Source organism: Dictyostelium discoideum (assembly GCF_000004695.1).
Source record: "Dictyostelium discoideum AX4 chromosome 1 chromosome, whole genome shotgun sequence".
Lineage (NCBI taxonomy): Eukaryota > Evosea > Eumycetozoa > Dictyosteliales > Dictyosteliaceae > Dictyostelium > Dictyostelium discoideum.
In genome coordinates this window covers 735,418-758,062 of record NC_007087.3, presented here as the reverse complement: position 1 = coordinate 758,062, position 22,645 = coordinate 735,418, and the positions used below count along the sequence as shown (strand labels likewise).

Sequence of the window (22,645 nt, the reverse complement as noted above, 5' to 3'; positions counted from 1 at the left end):
GTTGTAACCCAATTCATATTTTTTTTTTTTTTTTCTTTTTTTTTTTTTTTTTTTTTTTTTTTTTTTTTGTTTGTTGTACTTCATTTGGGTTTATTATATGAATGTGCCACTTGTGCTTTTTTTAAAAATAATTGTTAGAAGGGGGGCCAATAATAAACTTTTTTTCACCAATTCTAGTCTCGTTTTTTATTTTTTTATTAATTTTTTTATTTTTTTTTTTTTGGCTAAAATCAGTTGGTTACATGTCCAGATTTTTTTTTTTTTTTCAGTTAAGTTTCCTACTTCCATTAAAAACCATAACAAAAAAAAAAAAAAATAAAATAAAATAAAAAAAAAAGAAAATTATTGTTAAAAACCTAAGAATTTCCTTTTTAGAATTGAATAACAAATTTATTTTAAAAATAATTAAAAAAAATTAATTTACTAAATATTTGAAAAAAAAAAATTAGTAAAAATTATTATTTTTGTTTTTTTAGGCTAACAAAGTCAGAACTAATCGAACCAAAGGTCGTCAAATTTATTTTTATTTTTTTATTTATTTATTCATTTTTTTTTTTTGAATTTTTGAGAAATCAAAAATCCCAACCAGATAATATCCTTTGAGATTATTTTCCTAAAATAAACGAAGATGATCTTTACAAAAATGTTATTATTATAAACATTTGTTATAAGGGTCAATATCTTTTTTTTTTACCACGCAGGTATTAAGAATTTGAGAAATTATAACCTCCCAAAAAAAAAAAAAAAAAAATTAAAAAAATAAAAAAAATTAAAAAAAGAATATTTGAAAAAAAAAAAAAAAAAATGAAAAAGAAAATTGAGAAACGATAAAAATATTAATAATTATCAGATTGAATAATTAAATTCAATATTTTTATCTTAATGATGGATATTAAATAATTTATTTTGAGTATCTAATAATTTCATTTATTTTTATTATTTTTTTAATTAAAAGTTTGGTTTATTTCTTTTTTAAATACTACTAAAAGACCAAGTAAATATTATAATTATTAAGATTTCTAAAAATATATTTTTTTTATAAAAAAAAAAAAAAAAAAAAAAAAAAAAAAAAAAAACCATAATAATAAAATGATTATCAATTTGGGGAGGGGGAATATTTTTTTTATTATATATTTTTTTTTTTTTTTTTTTTAAATGAATGATAACTTAAATGTTTTTTTTTTTTTATCTTTTACCTTTTCTGGTTAAGAAAACAAATAAAACTACTAAAAATATATTTAGTACAAAATAGCCAGCAATAATACCAAAACCACGCCATCTATTATCATAGGACCAACCTAATTTTGAATAATATTCTTCACCATTTTTATAGAGACAATAACCACAATTGTCACCACCTAAAGATTGAACACTACCAGAGACAGAATGATTTGAGCCATTTAAGAATTCAAAAGCATAATCTGAACAAGTTGAAAATGAAGAAGGTTTAACGAATTTAATTAAATCATCTGTAGTACAAACAACATTAACATGTTTTAAAACATTTGTAACCATAGCTTCTAAAAAGTGAGTACATGGATTTAAATGATAAACCCATTTCCAAAAGTGTGGAATTTGGTCAGGAATAACTAAAACTCCACAAAAAAGGAATAAGAAAATGATTAAAACTGGTAAAAGATTAAGAGCAACCGTGATATTTATACAAACTGCACCAATTGCTTGACCGAAACCAACACAATAGAATAGGAATAACATGAATATAAGCCAAAAGAAAAAGTTTGTTGAGGCATCAGAATTTAAACCAGCGGTCCAGAAAGAACAGAAAAAGAAAATTGTACCAGAAACCAAAACAAAAGGTAATTCAACCACAATAATTGACAAAGCAAATGGTAACCAATGGTAGAATTTACTAGCATAGTCACGTTTAAAGTAATCTTGTTGAGTGATAAATTGTGGTAAAACCAAAAACATCAAGAGAATACCAAGCATTGTTACATTGAAAATGAAGAAAATACGTTGATTCATATCGTTTGCAGAATCTTGTAAATTGTAAAATGTCCAACCATTGATTAAACCAACCAAAGCACTTTGAATAAAAGTACCATAGGAGTAACCTGGTGATCTCCACCAAATTAAATTCAAACGTTTATAGACTTCAATGGTTTGATAGGTTAATGAAGTTGCATATTCTCTTGGTTTACCATTATCAACATGAATTGAGGCATACGATGATCCAGTGACTTGAAGTTCTTTCAATTCTTGACAAATTGATTGATATTCTGGAGATTCTTTCCAAGCTTGTGGCCAATCGACAACAGATTTACCATGACGACCAGCACCACATGCTTCAAGAATATATTCAGCTGGATTTTCACTATCACTACATTCTCTAACACCATGACGTTGGAAATAGGATGTTAACGTTTTAGATTTCTCACCAATATCACCAAAATAAACGGTTTTACCACCTTTTGCTAATAAAAGAATACGATCGAAATGTTCAAATAATACTGATGATGGTTGATGAATTGTACAAACCAATGGCATACCTGCATCTGCTAGTTTACGAATGAATTTAATAATATTATAAGATGATTGAGCATCTAAACCTGATGTAGGTTCATCAAGGAAAAGAATATGTGGTTTTGCAACCAATTCAACACCGATTGTTGTACGTTTACGTTCTTCAACTGAAATACCAACACCAGTTTCTAAATCACCAATTAATGCATCACCTAGATGTTTCATTTCCATCATTTCCAATACTTGTTCAACATATTTAAATTTCTCTTCCAATGATATGGTTGGTTCACCACGAAGTTTAGCAGAGAATCTTAAAGTTTCTCTAACGGTTAAAGCTGGATTTAAAACATCCATTTGTTCAACGTAACCTGTAATACGTTCGAAATCGATTTCCAATGGTTTACCGTTTAATAATGTTGTACCTTGAACTTGACCAGTTGTTTTTCTTTTAGCTAAAACATCCAATAATGTTGTTTTACCAGCACCTGATGAACCCATTAATGCTGTCATTTGACCTGGTTTAATCCAACCTTGAATGTCATCCAATAATAACTTCATAGTATTACCTCCAATTGGGACAGAATAATACATATGTTGCCAAGTGAACAAACCACCAGGCATTGATAAAGATTCTTTCATATTGTTGGTTGCTTGTTGTACCAATAGATTTTGTTGTTTTTCATTTTCTACATCATTCATTTTTGGTGCTTTTCCTTTGAGATAAACTTTACAAGTGAAACCACCACTTGTCCAATCGATAATATTTAAAACTATACAATTGCAAATGATAAATAGTATCCAAAATCCATAGACTATACAAATATTGTATGCTATGAATCCTTGAGTTGATGGTTTAATTTCCCAACCAAATGATTTCTCTAAATAACGTTCACCTGTGAAATAAAGTTGACCTGGTTCAGCTGCAGTGGTTGCACAGGATCTATAGGGTGTAAAGGTTTCATTTTGATAAAATTCACCTTTTGGAATTGCATCTTCAATACAATCAAATTTCAAGCCATTAAATTCATTACCCATCAATGCTCTAAATGCAAATGAGAATGGATTACAATAATGATACCAACCAAACCAAACTGGCATTTGATGATATGGAATGATGTATGAAGTGAATGTCATCATTGTTAAAAATAATACATTCATAATATTTTGACCAATGTAAACCGATGGTGTTAAATTACCTGCTAATCTGTAGAGGTTATTTGTTGCCAATGTAAAACCAATCAATGTGAAACAATTGATAAAGAATTTTGAACCACTTGAATCTAAACCAAACATAAAGTAGGTAACAATTGAGAAAAGGAAAACTTGAATCATAATAATTGGTATCTCTGTAATGATTTGAGCAAAATGTAATGCTGCTGGTCTATACATTGCATAGGTTTTATGTTTTTGAAGTATTCTTCTTCCTGTGAAGGTAATACTAAGCTCCTGTTCTGAAAGTAGAGCATTGAATAAGATTGATGAAAAGATTGCACCACCTCTTGTGAATGCTCCATCGATTGAATTTGACATTGCAAAGAAAACACTACCATAAATTGGTGCTTGAACCAAAACAGAAGAGTATCTTGAGATCAAAGAGAATTTATCACCCCAAATAATTTGAAAATTTCTAATTGTTAATGCAATCACTTGAACAAAGAAACCAGTTGTATAAGGTGATGATTTACTTGTAGATTTACTCTTTTGTTCAGTAATCTCTTGAATGAAATCAATTGATGGTTGTTCAATCTCAATTAATTTCTCGTATTCTCTTTGTTCTTGACATGATTGAGCATAGATTTCAGATTGTTTCCAAGCTTCTTCAAATTCTGCTGATGATTCTGGTACTGTAAAACCTGGTCTAACTTTACGCTCTTGTGGGTTGGTTACACCAGTTAAGAAATCGGGTGTGGATTTTCTTGGTTCACATTCGAATCCCATATCAATGAAATATTGTTTTGCCAAACCAACTGGACCAAAATAAACACATCTACCTTTTTCAAGAATTAATACACGATCGAATAAATTATAGATTGAATCTGATGCTTGATAGAATGATGCAATGGTTGTTTTATGTAATGTATCAGACATAATACGAATGGATTTTGCATAATCCAATGCTGATGCTGCATCAAGACCACGAGTTGAACAATCGTAACAATTGATTGATGATGCTGATACCATCGATTCTGCAATTGTAATTCTTTTACGTTCACCACCTGATAAACCTCTAACAAATTCATTGCCAACCATGGTTTCTGCTTGATGTACCATACCAAACATTCCCAATAATAAATTGAAGATTTTTGATCTGAATGTACGTTTCTTTTCATTTGGTAAACGATTACTTGGTGTTTTACATTTCAATGCAAATTCTAATGTTTCACGTACTGTCAAAGTTGGATAATGGGTATCCTCCTCTGGTACATAAATACATTCTGCCTTATATTTATCCCATTTCTTTTGATCAATACCACCATAGGTAACTGATCCAAGTACATCAACATAAGATCCTGTTTGATTACTTATTGTTCTCAATAATGATGAACATCCTGATCCTGGTCTACCTAAAACTAATAACATTTCACCATCTTTACAAAATCCACTTACATCATGCAAAATATCAAATGTTGATGGTTTTGATTTTTTAAACCTTTATAAAAAAAAAAAAAAAAAAATGAAAAAATGGTTTTAGAATTTTGTGAAAGGTTCGGGTTTGAAAAAAAAAAAAAAAAAAAAATATCTTACCAATTTTTAACATTTAATTTTGAAATTAAAAATGTGAAAGGAGTTGCTAAATCTGAAACAACAGATTGATCAGCACCTTTACCAATAACTGTTAGATTTTTAAAAGAAACACCCATCTTTTTTAATTTGCCACCATTTTGAATTGCATCCACTTTTGATTGTTTAAAATAGTTTCTTAATTTAAAATCCTCATCTTCAGCACCTCCTCCTGGTTCAAATTCACCTGATGGTGGAGCTTCAATATCATTTTTAATATTATTAACATCATTTTTATGAGTTTCAACTAAATAATCTCTAAACTCTGTTTCCAATTCATTTGCGACATTATTAAACTCTTTAATACTTTGTTCAACAGATTCAATATGTTCTTCTGTTGAATTATTATTATTATCATTATTATTATTATTATCATTATTGTTATTAATAATATTTAATTCTAATGAATCACCACCATTTTTTTTATTTTCATTGCTATCCATTTTTTTTTTTTTTTTTTTTTAAAAAATAAATTAATTTTTTTTTTTTTTTTTTTTTTTAATATATTATTTAATTCTATAAATAAAAATAAATGAACAAGAAAAAAAAAATTAATTTATATTTCCAAAAAAAATAATTAAAAATAAAAAATATGGACTCGTTGACGAAAAAAAAAAAAAAAAAAAAAAAAAAATAAAAAAAATAAAAAATCTATTTCCCCCTGGGTAAAAAAATGTTTGTGTGTTTGTGGATCAAATAAGTTTTAAAATAAAAGTGGGAGGGATTATTTAATTTAAAACCAAAAATATTTAAGTTGTAATCATATAATGTTAGGTTCTATTTTCAGTTTTACTGTAAAAAACCATTTTGTTGATACCATTTTATAAGTTGTTGATGTTGATAATAAACCTTTGTAATATTCTATTTTTAAAAAAAAAAATTAAAAAAAATTAAAAATAATATTATTTTCTCAAACCGAATTTGAAAAATAAATTTATTTTTAAAAATTAATTTTTTTTAATTTAATTTTTATTTTTTTAAATTAAATTTGCCAGGAAAAAAAAAAATGACATGTGAATCTGTCTATAAATGTCAAGATCTGATGTTAGTAACCATTTTAAGTTATTATAAAAAAATAATTCACACGCAAGTGGGAATTTTTTTTTTAATTTTTTTTTTTTTTTTTAAAATATCTAATTTAAAATCCAAATAGAAGAATAAAATTCTTTTTTTTTTATTTATTTTTTTTTTTTTTTTTTATTTATTAATATTTTGTTATTATTTTTTTTTTTTTTTTTTTTTCTTCTGAATTAAAAAAATAATTTTTTTTTATTTTTATTTTGAATTTAATGAATATCTTATTTTATTTATATAACTTTAATAATTTAAAATAATTTAATTTATTTAATTAATTAATTAATCAATTATTTATTTATTTGTTTAACATATTTTATTTGTAGTAATATTCTGGTTTAAGAATATATAATTTCTAATAACTAATTTTGGAAATAAATAATTATAATAATTGAGTTACTAATTTTAATAATGTAAAGAACCATCACATTTTCTTCAAAGACAAAAGGAATTGAATTTTTTACATACTTTTTTTTTTTTTTGAATAATTGGATAACTCAATTATTATTTTCTTCTCCTTGAGATGCTGGATCTCATTTTATTTGTAATATTTTTTACAGGGTCTCTAAAAGAGGGGGTGTTTACTTTTTTTTAATACTTTTGATTTAAACATCTTTTTGTCCAAACCTTTTTCTAATCTTATTTATCGTCTGCTTCGCGATTGACATATTTGAATTGTTTTATTTGAGTGTTTTTACATACTTTTTTTTTTGAATTGGATAACGCAATTATTATTTGCTTCTCCTTGAGATGCTAGATCTCATTTTATTTTATTTTATTTTTTTTTTTTTTACAGGGTCTCTAAAAGAGGGGTTGGTTTACCTTTTTTTTTTTTTTTTTTTTTTTTTTTTTTTTTTTTTTTTTTTTTGTTTCGAATTTTGAATGTATTATTACTTTTGATTAAAACATCTTTTTTGTTCAAACTTTTTTCTAAATCTTTTTTTATTTTATCGTCTGGTTCGTGATTGATGTTTATGACGTATTTGAATTGTTTTTTTTTTAATTGAGTTTTATCCACAATTTCGCTTATTTTTTGTAGGCATTTGTGTAGCTTAATATTTGTGGTGTTGTTTGTGATTTTCATTTTATTTTCTTTCTATTTTTTTTATTTTTCTTTAAAAAGTTAAAAATCTGGAAATTTTCTGATTAACTTGGGTTCCCAGGTTTTTTTTTTTTTTTTTTTTTTTTTTTTTTTTTTTTTTTTTTTTTTTTATTTATTTATAGAAAGTACTGAGTGAATTATTGTATTTTTTGAGATGTTTAGGAAGTTCTATTGCGTGAAGAGGTGAGTTCCATTGTCTGCTAAATTGTAATAGCTTTAGCGAGATTAGTGAGTCTAATTTATTTTGTTCTTCTGGCCGTTGCTTTGATTTGATTCTTAATGTTTTGTTTATAACCGCTTGTGTCCTGTCCCATGCAGCTCTTTGTGTTTTAATTAGTTCACGTATGACTTGTTGTCTGTGAATTATTATTTCTTTTTCATCATGAATGAGTTTATTTCTTTTGTGCCAGATTTTTTCGAATATAATAGCTATTAAATTGGCTACTAGTGCAATTTGTAGATGGTTTGTGTTTTTACATACAATATCATTTAAATATTACAATTTTCATCAAAAATGCCTGGATGGCTCAGTAGGCAGAGCGAGCGGCTGTTAACCGCTAGGTCCATGGTTCGATCCCATGTCTAGGCGAAATTTTGTTGAACAACCCTTAAATCAAGGGTTCGACTCTTTGAATAGTTTTATTAAACAATTAAAAATTAAAAATTATTATATCTTTTGATCAATTCATATGATTAAAATAACCCTTCAGCTTAAATGATAAGCCTATAAATACAGATGGACATATATCAATCTTGTTAATCCAATATTAAAAAAAAAAAAAAAAAAAAAAAAAAAAATTAAAAATTAATAATCCAACCTTATTTAAATATTTTTTTAATAATTTCAAAAATTTATTTGCTGATTGGGGTAGTGAACAAATTTTTTCTATTTTTATTATTGATGGTAGTTTAGAACTTGTAAAATTTTGTTTTGATAATATTGGTTATAATCAAATCAAATGGAACCAATTTTAAAAATAAAAAAAAAAAAAAAAAAAAAAATAGATATTTTTTTAATTTTTTTTTTTTTTTAATTTTTAAAAAATCAAAAAAATGGATATAAATTATAAATTATTTAAAGAAGTTTTTGATAATAAATATTTATTAAAAAAAATATATAAATTTGTAAAAATTATAAATAAAGAAAAACAAGGAAATTGTTTGACAATTCAAAAAACAAAATTATATGATTTTAATGGACTCCCAATTAGTACAACATTATTGGATTTTAATGAATTCATAACACCAATTAATAGAAGAGGATATGGAGAGGCAACTTTAAGTTGGATATTTACAACAAAGAATTATGAACTATTAAAAGATAAAATTAAAATTAATTTTCAATGGGATGAATATGAAATTTCAAATTATTTAATATTAAGAGAATTAATAATAACTCTACATACCATCATTGAAGATGGAGATCAACTATTAGAAAAATTCTATAAATCAAATAGTTCAAGATTAAAAACATATCATTATTCACACAAAGGAACTTATTTTAAAAGTTTTGGAATTTTACCTTTTTCAATTTTAACACAAAATCCATATTTTGTCAAATTGATTTTTAATGATTATTTATCATCATCATCTTCAACCACCCAAAATAATAATAATATTGATATTGAAAAAGATTTAAAAGATTTTTTTAAAATTTCATTAAAACTTGGAAATTTAGAGATTATAAAATTATTATTTAATTCATTTCAATTAAAATTTAATGACGATGATGATTATGAAAAATTATTATATTATAGTTTATTATCGGATAATAGAGATAATGTAGTAACTTTTTTATTAGATGAAATTGGTTATAAATCAAATGATCCTTTATTTCCACAATCATTGGTTAGGTCAATTTTTGTTGAATTCAATACATATATTATGAAATTAGAATTTAATATTTTTAAAAAATTAATATCTTCAAATAATAATTTAATTAAAAGTTTAAAAATTAATGATCAACCATTTGAAGAATTTATTAGTTTACTATTAAATGAAATTTCACCATTATCATTAAAAGATAGTAATGAAATTTCACCATTTAATCAATTTTTAAATTATTTTAAATCTTTGGTGTTTGTGGGAATTAATAATAATAATAATAATTTATCAAATAATATTTCAACAACAATTTTTGAATTAATTTTTAAAAAAATTAATAAATTAATTGAATATAATAATAATTATAATACAATAAATAATAATAAAGAAAAAGAAATTGATAAAGATTATAAAAATTCAAATAATTTTATTAAAAAATTAATTTCAAAATATTCATCACATGAAAAACTTTTAGAAATTAATTTTAATAATTTTGATTTCGAAAGAGAAATTAAAAGAATTTTTATTTTTGATTTTTTAAAAAGAATTAATGGATTTGAAAATGATATGGATTGGCAACATAGAATTGTTTGTTTAATTATTCAATTTTATTCAGAGTATAAAGAATATGATAAAATTAAAAAGGAATTCTTTAATAATAAAAATGAAATATTAAATAAATATAAATTAACAAATCATTCATTATTTAGAATAATTTTAAATTGTTCAAAAATTAATTATGACTCAATTTTATTTGGAATGTTAAATCAATTATTTCCAGGTTTTGATGATGGATCACTTTTAGAATTGGATGAGGAATTCGATTATAATATACCATTAAATTGTTATAAAGAATTTTCAATTAAACAAAAATTGAATTTTTTAGGTACTCTTTATAATATTAATTCTGGTTTTTCAACAGAGAATGAAAGAATTCAAGTTCTTAAAAGTGTTATTCAAGATTCAGATTTAAATGTAACAATTGAATTTATGAATGAACTAGGTATATTTATTAAAAATAATAATCAGAATTATTTCTTAAATGGTGGTATTAAAAAACAATTAAACTCAATGCTTTTAATTAATAATCCAACCTTATTTAAATATTTTTTTAATAACTTTAATAATTTATTTACTGATTGGGGTAGTAAACAAGTTTATTCAAATTTTATTGAAAAAGATAATTTAGAACTTGTAAAATTCTGTTTTGATAATATTGGTTGTAAAGGTATAAATTCTTATATAAATTATTCAAAATCATTAAAAACTGCAAAGTATCTTTATGAAGAATTAGGTTTTAAATTTAATAACCAATCATTACAAAAGTTTAGTGAAACAAATGATTGGGATTTAATTAATTATACATTTAATAAAATTATAATTACAAATAATTTAATTCTTTCAACAAATCATGATCATCAAATGGCTTCAATACAATTAATAATAAGTAATAATTTAGAAAGAAATTATAAATTTGATAAGTTTTTAGAATCAAAAATTTTAAATGGAATTTTAAAACCAGACCAAATAGAATTTACATGTTGGAATCACAATGATCCTTTATCAATACCAAGAGGAAAATCATATTTTAATTATATTTATGATATTAATAGTGTATTTTCGACATTATCAATTGATAATATTAAAAGATTTTTAAAAGATTATCAGTTATACCCTCGACGTACAGTTTATGATTGCCAATATAGCTTAGTTACAAATCACGAAATAAATCAATTTATAAAATCATTTTCAGATTATAAAATGAATTGTAATAAAACAAATTCAAATGGTAAAATTTATAAAAATATTGATTTTATTTTAGAATTTATAAGATTAAATATTTAAAAAATTATATAAATTAAAATGATTAAAATTAAATAAACTGGTTTTCAAATATTTTTATTAAGAATTAGTTATAAGTTTTTTTTTTTTTTTTTTTTTTTTTTTTTTTTTAATATTGTAATTAATAGGTTTTTTTAAAACACAATTATTATTTGGTTTATATTAAAATACAGATATTATTTTGGTTTAGATTCTGATATACAATATACTTTGTAAAGTTTTCTTAATTATTTGATAAAGGAAATCGTTTGGATCTTTGAAATTAATCGAACCAAATATAATTGGTTCACGCTTTACAGCATTCATATAATAATTGGGTGGTCTTTTATTTTTTATTTTCAATTTGGCAATATTTTTTTTTTTTTTTTTTTTTTTTTTTTTTTAATATTGGATTAACAAGATTGATATATGTCCATCTGTGTTAATACGAGTTTTTATTTAATATTTATTTATAGGCTTATCATTTAAGCTGAAGGGTTATTTTAATCATATGAATTGATCAAAAGATATAATATTTGGGAGAGATGATTCTGGAATACAATAGTAATTAGCTGTTGTTTTTCTTAGCTTGATCGTTGAGGTGAGAAGGATCTTAGGATCTTTGAAATTATTATGGTCTTTTGCTGATAAGTTTTTCAGATCTTTTGCTTTTTTGATGTATTCTAGAGTGGCCAATTTGTGCCATTTCTTTAGAAGGGAGCTGTATGATAATGATTCATTTGTTAAAGGATCTTCACTGTATATTTGATTGCAAATCCAAATCCAAATGTTGTGGAGGATAAGGGCCATTAGGTTTCTATATGCGAATGATCTGGTTAGATCATAGTCTATTGCTTTATAGTTCCATTCAAAGTATTCTTTGTGGAATCTGTGGTTGGCGTAATCTGCATTCACTTCTTGATCTTTTTTGGCTGTCGGTGATAATTTTGGAGTTATTCTATTAATGAAATTGTTATTTTGCCTAATTCTTGTATGATGCCAGTTTTTACCTTTTCCTGTGGTAATATAGATGAAATTTTTGAGTTTATTTATTTTTATGAATTGTTTTGTTTTCTTGCATGAGAAGAACAGGTGACCGTATGGGTCTTTGCTCATATCTTCTTTGCAGAGTGGGCATTGTTTGTTGTGAAGGTAGTTTATTGGAAGGCATCTGGCATGGAATCTAAACATTGTGTCTCTTGTTTTAGGGTCTTTTATCTTCAGTATGTTGTTGAAGAGTTGATTATAGCTGTAGCCTCTTAAGTTTAGAGATGATTGGAATTCCGTTTTAGGGATGGTTGGATTTTGGTCTTGAATTGTGGTATACCATTCTGCCAGTGAAAGTGGTTGTCCATTTTCGTTTTTTATGGATGTGAGATTATTGTTGAAGATTGCTTTTTTGATTCTTATTTTGTTCCATTCGTCTAAGTTCTCTTTTAGGTATCTGGATGTGAATTTGTTTTTTGGATTTGATATTCCCAGCTTTTGTGATGAGATGAGTTTGTTTGTTTGGTTTCTAGTGCTAGGATGAATTGGTTTATGATCCAAAGTTTCTGCGCCAGTTGTCTCAATTCTATATTCCAAATGTTCCAGCCCCCTACTTTTAGTGGGTATCTTGCTCTTTTGGTTCTCATTAAATTAATAACTTGAAATCCACTAGCATTTTTGTTGTTTGGTGCCGATAAAAACCATTCGACTAATTTATTGATTTGGTTTAATTCCTCTTCCTTAAAGTTCTCTACATATGAATAGTAGGTTAATTTAGAGAGTGCGAATGCTTTGAGGATGTTGGTTTTGGTTTTGATTGTTGAGTCAGTGGTTTTCCATAGTACTAAGGATGATCTTATTGTGTTTAATATTTCTGGCATTTTTCTTGTTATCCCTTTGCCTGTGAAGAAGTATCCCAAGTATCTTTCTGGATTTGTAGATATTGGAATTCTTTGGTTGGTATTGTCTGGGTTGCCTATAAGAATTGATGAAGATTTGTCGATGTTTAGTTTTGAGGAAGTGGCTTTGCAAAATGAATTGAAGTGTTGTAGTACTAATTCAAGTTGTTGAAAGTCTGGGACCATTGAAGCCGAGTCGTCTGCAAAGCTTTGGAATTTCTCTCTGTGGTTGCTGTTGTTTAGAGGAAGGCCAGTAATTCGGTCATCTTGTAAAATTTTTCTAGCTAAAGCCTCTATTACAAGGACGAACAGGGTGGGTGATAGTGGATCTCCTTGTTTAACTCCTCTTTTGATCTCAAAGGGTATAGTAGTTCTACCATTAATTTCAATTCTTGCTTCAGATTTGGTGAGTAGATTCATTATCAGGTTGATTATATTGGTTGGAATGTTGATGTGTTGTAGTGATCTGAGTATTGAACCGTGTGAGATCGAGTCAAAAGCTTTTTCGAAATCATATAGTGTAATTATTCCGTTAATTCTTTTATCATTACAATAGTTGATTAATTCGTTCATTGATATGATATTATCTAGAATGAATCTGCCTGGTACGAAACCTTTTTGATTGTGGTTGATCACTTTCGTTAGTATTGGGATTATTCTATTGTTTATTAGTTTTGAGTGGATTTTATATATACAGTTAGCCAGTGTAATTGGTCTTCTGTTTTTGATTAGTTCGGGGTCTCCCTTTTTAGGTATCGTGATAATGAGGCCTTCTTTGTAATTTTTGCTAATTAGATGAGGATTTCTTAGAGTGTCGTTGAATGCTGAGGCCAGTATTGGAGCTAGTTTTTCTTTGTGTGTTATGTAGAATAAGTTTGGAATTCCATCTGGGCCTGGAGATTTGTGTGGGTTCAATTGTTTTATTACTTCTAGGATCTCTTGTGATGTGAATTCATTTTCAAGGTTGTCCCATGTTGAGTCCCTGGTCACTGTCCAATTTTCCAACATTTCATAATGAGATGGTGGGTCATCTTCTTTGTAGTCATAAAGATTTGAGTAATATTTTACGTATTCTTCTTCGATCAATTCCTGTTTGTTGATTGTTCTACCTTGTGCATCTTTTACTGCGTTGATGGTGAAATCATTGTGTCTTTTCTTGATTCTCGCGGAGATGTACTTGAGTGAGGTTTCTTCGCAATAGTTGTTCAATTCTTGTTTAAGTTGTTCTTCTCTTTTTTTAGATTCATTTATTGCTGAAAGGGTTGCGAAGGCTTGGTCTTTAAATTCTGTCTCTAGTAGGGAGATTAGATTTTTGATGTTTGCCTTATTGTTGTAGTCATTTTGTTTTTGAAATTCTGTGTATAGTTGTTTTATTTTGTTTAGTAAGCTGTTGAGTTGAGAGAAGGAAATAGAGTTATGGTTGGATGACAGCTCCCTTGAATAATCGTTAAGTAGGAAGTCTATTTTCTTAAGCATTATGCTTGAGAGGATTGAGGATTTTTTTAATCTCCATCTGCGCTTGTTCATCTGTATGTTGGGTAGAGTGAAGGTGGTTGATAGGAAGTTGTGATCTGATAGAGGTATGTCATTAATTTTTGGGGGGATTAGGTTCCTTAAGTATAATTGGCTGTAGTTGATTATGCTATTGTTAAGGTATATTCTGTCTAGTCTCCTTTCCAAGATTCTTGTGAGGTTATTGTTTGTGTTGTGTATCGTTCTTGAGAAGGTGGGTCTTTTATTTAGTTGGTCCATATCCATTAGGTTATTTGAAATTCTGATGGCTTCGATTACTGTGGCCATCTCATCTGGGGATTGTGTTGTCAAGTTGCCTTGGTCATCATTTGATGTGTGATTGTCATTGAAGTCTAAACAGTTGAAGTCGCCTGCTATGATGTCGATGTTTTTATTAGGGTTAGACGTTAGGTTGTGGTATTGGTTGTTGAAGTGTTTGTTTAGTGTTGAAGCTAGTGTTTTTCTTTTATCAGGTTGGGCCGGGGCGTATATGGCCAAGATTCTCGTTGTGGTATCTTTTATTAGAATGTCTGATATTATTAGTCTACCTTCTATTATGAATATTGGTGAGAGTTTTATGTTTTGGTTGTTGTGGTTTAGTATTCCTATTCCGTTGCCTCTGTTGGTTGCGCTAATGATGGAGCCAGGAAATAGCTGGTGTGCTTGTGTTGCGTCGGCGTTGAGTTCATTGACTATGGTTAGTGCCAATGAGTTTGGGGGGGATTGGGATTTGATAAAGTCTGTTTTGTTTTTGAAGGAGGTGTCAGTGCCCCAACCTCTGACATTCCATTGGTTGATTTTGATTACTACCATTATGAGATGATATCGATCTCCTCTTGGGAGTCGTATAGCTGCGGTTTGGATGGTGAAGGGTAGATACTCTCTATGAAGCTCTCAATGATTCCTTTCCTTTCTTTTTTGACAGGTGTCTTAGGGGTGGATGGGATGTAAGGGTTGCTTCTGTTTATTGTTGGTGAGAGTTGGGTGACCTCGTTGTTTGAGTGGATTTCCTCGTTCTTGCGTTTATGTGATGGAGGGATGTTTGGTGTCTTCTCTCTGTTTTCCGAGGATGAATGGATGTTAGTGCTCGTTTTGTTGGCATTGTCTTTTTGGATGGCGTTGGATGTTGTGGTAGTGGTTGTGGTGGGTTTGACAGATTGAGATTCTGCTTGGTTTTTGGGGGGAAGAGGTTGAGAGGACTTTTTTGATTGGGCTTTTTTCTCTTGGGTTGATTGTTTATCAGACTTATTGTTTGCTGGGTTGTTTGTTTGTTGTTGTGGTTTTGGTTGAGAGGATTTGATTGCTATCCTGTTTTGGGTGTTAGGAGGATCTGTCATCTCATCTTCTAATGGTTCCTCCGTGTTGTTTGTCTCTACTTTCTTGTTTTTCTTTTGTGAGGAGTAGGTTTTGGTGGCCGTTCTGATGGTAAAGTTTGCGATTTCTGTAATGTGTTGGCCAGATTTCATTTGATCGCCTATTTTGCATTCTATTAGACCGAATACTATGAGGTGGTCGGTGGAGTATATAGTATTGTATATTGCATAGGGTATTTCTTCTGCAAAGGCAGTTTTGATGAGGGCGTCCACTATTCCTGCCTTTTCTCTGGGAATTCTTACTCTTCCTGTGAGGACGTGGAAGTCTCTACTGGAGGTGATGAAGGTTCCCAATTTGCTTCTATCTCTAATGATATTTAGGAGAGATTGTTCGTTTTTAATCATCAGGTGGATCATTTTTCTAGTTCCTTTGCCTATGTATATCTTGTCGATTGGGATATCGTAGTTTGAGAGTGTTTTTCTCATTTCTTCTAACCCCTTGAGATCCATTTTGGGGAATTCGAGTGTAATTGGGTAGAATCCGTTGTTCTTCTCGTAGGTTGAGAGCGCAGTCATGTTCAATATGGTCTCGCAGTATTTGGAGATGTCTTTGAGGCCTATTGATAGTTTGGGGTAGGTCTCCTTTATCTCTGCTGTTTTTGTGGAGAATTCCTTAATGAAGTTCTCCGATGCCTCGTCCATATGGGTGGAGGGGTTGGCCATTTTAGCCGCGTCTGCGTAGGAATTCATCTCGATGGGATTCCTTTGAATCGGCGATTTGGTAAGTTAGATCTGTAGATCGTGGTGGATTGGTGATTTTTTTTGAAAGATTGGTTAAAATTGACCGAGATTAAGGATAGAAAAGGATGAATTACTTTTCACGTGTATCTTGTATCCTCTTGATCGCGGTACGGGTTTTTTTATCATGGCAATATTAAAGATAATTATTTTACTTTTTAAAGAATCGAACACTTGACCCGATTTATTTTTTTTTTTTTTTTTTGATATAAATAAACTATTGTAGTATACAATTAGTATGTTATTTTTATTTATTTATTTTAGGTTTTTTAGTTTTTGTGAATTTAAAATAGTATGTTATTTTAGATTAGGTAATTAATAATTAATTGGTGGTGTAATTGTTGGAATTGGTTCATTTGTGTTTATGCTCCATTCTTTTTTAAATTTTTTGATGGTTTCGGACCATTGGGTTTCTTTTTGAGTTTTTGTGAGGTTGTTTTTAATTGAGTATTGGTTAAAGTTTGATAAAGTTCTTGAATATTCCAATCTTATTAGCTTGTGCCATTTTGATTTTAATATATCATAATCTAGTGTTGTGTTGTTTATTTGGTTGTTCCAATTATCAATTGATTGAGTTATATTGATGTCAAATAATGATTTGCATAACCATATCCATATTTGTTGAATAACTAATGAGATTATGTTCCAATATGCATGTGTTCTGACTAGATCAAGATTTGTGTTTATATAATTCCAGTTGAACCTGTATTTTTTATATTGTGCGTTTTCTGCAAAATGAAAATTAATATTGATAGTTGGATCTGGTTTAAATGCTTTGTTGTTTGTTTGTGGTTTATAAATGAGTGTGTATAATTTTGTTGTTTGGTTTTTTGTTAGTGACCAGTTTTTGTTTCCATTGCAATTTTTATATATAAAATATTTTAATTTGTCGTGGTTAATGAAGTTGATTGTGTGCTGACAATTGAAGAACAAATGACCATAGGGATCATTATTCATTTCATTGTTGCAAATGGGGCAAACTTTGTTGTGTAGATGATTAATCGGAAGACATCTAGCATGGAATCTTTGCATTGTATCTCGGCCTTTTGGATCTTTTAATTTTTGAATTTTGACAAAAAGTTGGTCGTATGTGTATTTCCATAATAGTTGTATTGATTGTTGGTGCGAAGTAAGAAGTAGATCTGAATATTTCTTGCCAATATAGTCTTTTGATTTGCATTGGTGATTGTTTAGTATTGTCGAGTAGATTTCTTTGAGTGTTGGTGGTAGTGAAATATTATTTGTGTTTAATGTTTGAGAGGGTTGGTTTTTTGTTAATATTGGTTGTAGGATTTGAACTTTATCTTTTAGATGTCCAATTTGAGTTGCATAGTTTTCCCATTCTTTTTTGATTTTTATAAGGTATGGAGAAGAGATTGATTTGTTGATGATTTGATCCATCCAACTTATCATGTATATTGAATTGTTTGCAGATTTATGCATTTGTAAAAATCTGTTGTATATCCAAATCTTTTGAGCAACTTGTCGTAATTGTATATTCCACATACCCCAACCACCTTCTTTTAATGGTTTTAATGATCTATCATAACACATCAAAGGTATTTTTGCACGTGAATGGATGGTTGATGTGTTTTTTTCAATGGAATTGGTATCGAGAGTTGGTGATTCAGAATTTGCGGGAGAATTCATAAACCATGAGATTAATTTATTAATTTGAATTTCTTCATCTTTTGTAAATTCTTCAAGGTATGATAAATATGTTATTGGTGATAGTGAGTAGGTGTTTATGATGGTTGTTTTTGTTTTTAATGTTGTGCCACTAGTTTTCCATAGCACTAATGATTTAATCAGTGTTTTCATTGTTTCTGGTAATTTCCTATGTAAACCATTATGATTAAAGAAATAGCCAAGAACTCTTTCTGATTGATCTTTTTTGGTTATTGGTATTCTTTTTGATTGTGGAATGTTGTTTATTATGTGTTTATCAGTGATTTTGTGGGGGTTGATTTCTATTATTGCACTTTTGTCAAAATTTAATGATGATGATGTTGAAGCGCAGAAATTATCGAAATGTTTGATTGATTGTTGTTGTTGTTCGTAGTTGATGTTGTATGTTGTAGAGTCGTCTGCAAATTGGGTAAATTTAATTTTAATTTGTGGATTGGGTGAAATTGGTAATCCAATTATTGAATTGTCTGCATTTATTGTTCTTGCTAATATTTCAATTACAATTACAAATAAAGTGGCTGAGATTGGGTCACCTTGTTTTACACCTCTTTTAATATCGAATTTTCTGGTCGTTTTACCATTAATTGAAATTTTTGCTTGTGAGTCAGATAATAGCTTGTGGATTAAATTTATTAATTTTATTGGTATACCAATATGAATTAATGTTCTTTTAATGCTATCGTGAGAGATAGAATCAAATGCTTTAAAGAAGTCAAATAGTGTGATGATACCAGGGAGGTTTTTAGATTTGAGGTAGTTGATTAATTCATTGATGTTGATGATGTTGTCTATGATGAATCTGTGGGGTACGAAACCAGTTTGGTTGTTGTTGATGATGAAAGGAAGTATTCTCAGAAGACGTGCATTGATTACTTTTGAGAGGATCTTGTAATCAGTGTTTAGAAGTGTAATGGGACGACGATTTGATATGAGTAAGGGGTTGCCTTTCTTGTATATTGTGTGTATAAGACCTTCTGTGAATTCTGTTGTGATGTGGTGAGGATTTTCTAGTATATCGTTGAATAATGTAGTGAGAATTGGTTTAACTTGGTTTAAATGATTAATGTAGAATGCATTTGTAACGCCATCTGGACCGGGTGATTTGTTGGGGTTACAGGTTTTAATTGCAGCTTCAACTTCATCTTGTATAAATGGTGAGTCTAAACCATTCCAATATTCATTTTTTATGATGGGCCATGTGTTTGGCATGAGCTGGTGAGTAATTGGACAACATATTTGTAAGCTATATAGATTTGTGTAGAATTCAACAAACGCATTTTCAATTTGGTCGGGGTCGGATGTAATGATGTTACCATATTGGATTGATTCAATTTTTGCATCTTTTGATCTTTTGTTTAGTATTGCTGATAGATACTTGCTAGGTATTTCTCCATTTATATGTTTTTTTAATATGTTTGTGTGGTTTTGATGTAGTTTGTTTTTGTTACATATAATATTGTATTCAGCGATGCATTGTTCTTCAAGATGTTTGAATTTTGCTGCTTTTTCTAATAGTATTTGTTTTGCACGTTGAGTTTGTTTGTCTTTGTTATATTGATAGTTTTTTAGAGTTTTTATAATTTTTGATTTTACTTTTGACCAGTTTGTAAATTGATTGATTGATGTGTTATTGTGATTAGTTATTAAATGATTGATAATATTGATTGCTTCATGGTCATTTGCAGTACCAGGTGATAATATCCATCTTTTCTTATGTTTATTTATTTGAAAAGGTGAAGAAATTGTTGTTGATATTGGATTATGATCTGATAATGAAGATGGAATTTGGTGGACTTGTGTATATATATTTTCAGGGTCTATTCTATTGTATTGAGTATATATTCTATCTAATCTGTTGCCATGTGTATGAGTTGGAGTGTTTTTAAATTCACCTTGATCAATTAGATGGTGTTGGTATGTGTAGGATTGGATAATATCATCTAATAGTGAATTGTCGTTGTGGATACAGTTGAAATCTCCTGCGATAATAGATACATGTTGGGATTGGTTTGGTATTGGGTTTGTTGAGTGGTTGTGGAGAAGTGTTTGTAGTGAAGTTGCATATGAATTCTTTTTGATGGTATTATTTGATGCTGGTGCGTAAATTCCAAGAATACCAATTGGTAATTGATTTGGAAATATAACGTCTGCTAAAATAGCTCTACCATCAATTGTTGATATGTGTTTGAGTTTGAGTGTGTTTGGGTTATGGTTAATGATGATTACACCATTTCCTCGTTTGGTGACAGAGATGATGTGATCGGGAAAATCATGTTTAAGTTGTAATGGTGATGAATTGAGTTCAGTGAGTATTGAGATTGTTGGACGAGGTGGAAGTTTTGATATAAGTAGTTGTAGTGTGTCAACAGCTTTTTGGTAGGAATTGTGTTGATTGTTTGGGTTTTCAGTGAATCCTCTACAATTCCATGTTATAAAGTTGATTTTTGAGCTCATACCTTACTAGGTTTGGCAGCACCAGTATTGACTGGTTGTGTAGTCAGGGCATTGCTGCTTCTTCTTGTATTTATTGTATTTGGAGTTGGTGCACTTGGTTTGTTTGGTTGAGATTGTAGAGGTTTTTGTGGTACAATTGTTGGATCGGTTGGATTGCTCATTGATAAAGAGTTTTTCCCGTTATTATTATTTGAAGAATCACTTTTGTGTGAAATTTCATTATTGTTTTGGGATTGATTGTTAATATCAAGTGATTCATTTAGTATAGCTTTTGAACCACTATTTTGAAGTGAGTTATTATTGCGATTGGAATTTGCAATTTCGTTGATTGGTGGGGTGTTAATGTTGTTTTTTGGTGGTTGATTGTTTTTGTTCATGTTTGGGTTTGTGATGGCATTTTTTATAGTTGTTGCCATATCTGCATTTTTTGCATGTTGAATTTTGTGTTTAGTGACACTACGTGTTGCAGCTTTGATATATCTTGTGATACCAGATGGTTGTTCGATCTTTTGATCAATAATGTTGTGTGTGTGATCAATTAGATGATATGTTATAATGTAGCTTTTAAACGCAACAGCATATGAGTATGTGACAGTAAATGATTCAATTGATGTACAACTGGTGAATTTAGTGAGGTTGTTTGTAATTGCATCGTTTGCATGTTTGGGTGAGTACGTTTTAATGAATGTTTTAATGATTGCATAATCATTTGATGATATATCGAATCTATAGTTGAGTTTGTCGATATTTAGTGCAAGTTGGTTTTGAAGGTTGATTATTGAAGTTAATTTATCAACGTTGCAATTTACGAAGGCAGTTGCACCAATTATTTTGAATGCTGATGGCGACAGTATATCTTCGAAGAGTTTGTGAATGTTTTTGTGAATTTGTTGAATTCTTGTGTCATCTTTTGAGGTTAATTCTTCACGGATGTGTGGTTGATTAAAGTAACACTTAATGTTGATGGTGTTATTGTTTTTTTCTAAGAAAGAGAGTGGTCTTGTGATTGATGGAGGTGCAATGATATCTAATTGATTATCAAGTCCTTTGTTTAGTGAGAGTTGGTTTGTTGGGGTTTGTTTTTTAGGTGTGTCGATTTTTGCACTTTTATTTTTTGTTGTTGAGGTTGTGGAGGTATTATTTGTATTGGTCGTGTTGTTATCTGTATGATTTAACTGTAATTCAGTTGAGTGATCATCAGCCATTGTTGAAAAGTATATAGGACGATAGCCCTTGCTTTAATGAGCAAAAAAAGGGTAAAATTAAGAGGAATGAATGTGGCGGTGAAGATATAACAGTGATTTATTTATTATATGTATAAATTCTCGTTTATTTCTTTGACCCGATTTAAGGCCTTTCTAAAAAAAAAAGGCTCCAATGAGGATCGAACTCATGACCTCTTCCTTACTAGGGAAGCGCAATACCACTATGCTATGGAGCCATTTTTGAAAATTATTTTTTTAACAGTAAGCCACCTTGGAATTATAAATAAAATAATAATAATAATATAATAATAATAATATAATAATAATAATAATAATAAAAAAAATAAGAATAACAAGAAAAAAAAAAAAAAAAAAAAAAATACAAATAAACTCTCCTAGAACACACTCAAATTGAGTGATGTTATTAAAAAAAAAAAAAAAAGGAATTATAATGACATAAAGAAATTGGAGAACGTTAATGCCAACATGTTATTCAAAGGGGACAGGTGGGCTATCTCAAAAGAAAGGAGCAGAAGAGACTATGAAATAGGAGGCCTGGAACTCTGGAATATGGCAACCAGATTCAATGCCCAGAAAGCATGGATATACGAACAATACCTCAGAGAAAAAGACGACCAGAACTGCCCTCCACATATGGAAGTCTGGAAGTCGGAAAAAGAAAACTCACTATCAAGGATTCAC

At 28.6% G+C, this 22,645-nt stretch overlaps 6 protein-coding genes and 2 non-coding genes across 8 annotated transcripts; 2 read left to right on the top strand and 6 right to left on the bottom strand.

Moving 5' to 3' along the window:
- Nucleotides 1-1,185: 1,185 nt before the first annotated feature.
- Nucleotides 1,186-5,708, bottom strand: abcG15 (ABC transporter G family protein; the record flags this gene model as incomplete). Its single annotated transcript, XM_642181.1, has 2 exons — nt 1,186-5,134; nt 5,230-5,708. The coding sequence occupies 2 exons, from the start codon at nt 5,706-5,708 to the stop codon at nt 1,186-1,188; spliced, it is 4,428 nt and encodes a 1,475-aa protein (XP_647273.1).
- Nucleotides 5,709-7,957: 2,249 nt separating this feature from the next.
- Nucleotides 7,958-8,030, top strand: tRNA-Asn-GUU-8. Its single transcript has one exon. It is a non-coding gene; the product is annotated as a tRNA-Asn (tRNA).
- Nucleotides 8,031-8,494: 464 nt separating this feature from the next.
- Nucleotides 8,495-11,110, top strand: DDB_G0267740 (hypothetical protein; the record flags this gene model as incomplete). The annotated part of the gene is made up of 1 exon (XM_642180.1): nt 8,495-11,110. The coding sequence occupies one exon, from the start codon at nt 8,495-8,497 to the stop codon at nt 11,108-11,110; it is 2,616 nt and encodes an 871-aa protein (XP_647272.1).
- Nucleotides 11,111-11,593: 483 nt separating this feature from the next.
- On the bottom strand, nt 11,594-14,772 carry DDB_G0268340 (hypothetical protein; the record flags this gene model as incomplete). Its single annotated transcript, XM_642179.1, has 2 exons — nt 11,594-12,652; nt 12,733-14,772. The coding sequence occupies 2 exons, from the start codon at nt 14,770-14,772 to the stop codon at nt 11,594-11,596; spliced, it is 3,099 nt and encodes a 1,032-aa protein (XP_647271.1).
- A 524-nt stretch (nt 14,773-15,296) lies between these two features.
- DDB_G0268510 (hypothetical protein) lies at nt 15,297-16,373 on the bottom strand (the record flags this gene model as incomplete). The annotated part of the gene is made up of 1 exon (XM_642178.1): nt 15,297-16,373. One exon carries the CDS (start codon nt 16,371-16,373, stop codon nt 15,297-15,299), a length of 1,077 nt encoding a protein of 358 aa, XP_647270.1.
- A 537-nt stretch (nt 16,374-16,910) lies between these two features.
- Nucleotides 16,911-22,431, bottom strand: DDB_G0268508 (hypothetical protein; the record flags this gene model as incomplete). The annotated part of the gene is made up of 3 exons (XM_642177.1): nt 16,911-20,698; nt 20,941-21,842; nt 22,418-22,431. 3 exons carry the CDS (start codon nt 22,429-22,431, stop codon nt 16,911-16,913), a joined length of 4,704 nt encoding a protein of 1,567 aa, XP_647269.1.
- On the bottom strand, nt 22,108-22,179 carry tRNA-Thr-AGU-3. Its single transcript has one exon. It is a non-coding gene; the product is annotated as a tRNA-Thr (tRNA).
- A 28-nt stretch (nt 22,432-22,459) lies between the features above and the next one.
- On the bottom strand, nt 22,460-22,597 carry DDB_G0267738 (hypothetical protein; the record flags this gene model as incomplete). The annotated part of the gene is made up of 1 exon (XM_642176.1): nt 22,460-22,597. One exon carries the CDS (start codon nt 22,595-22,597, stop codon nt 22,460-22,462), a length of 138 nt encoding a protein of 45 aa, XP_647268.1.
- Between the last annotated feature and the right edge of the window lie 48 nt (nt 22,598-22,645).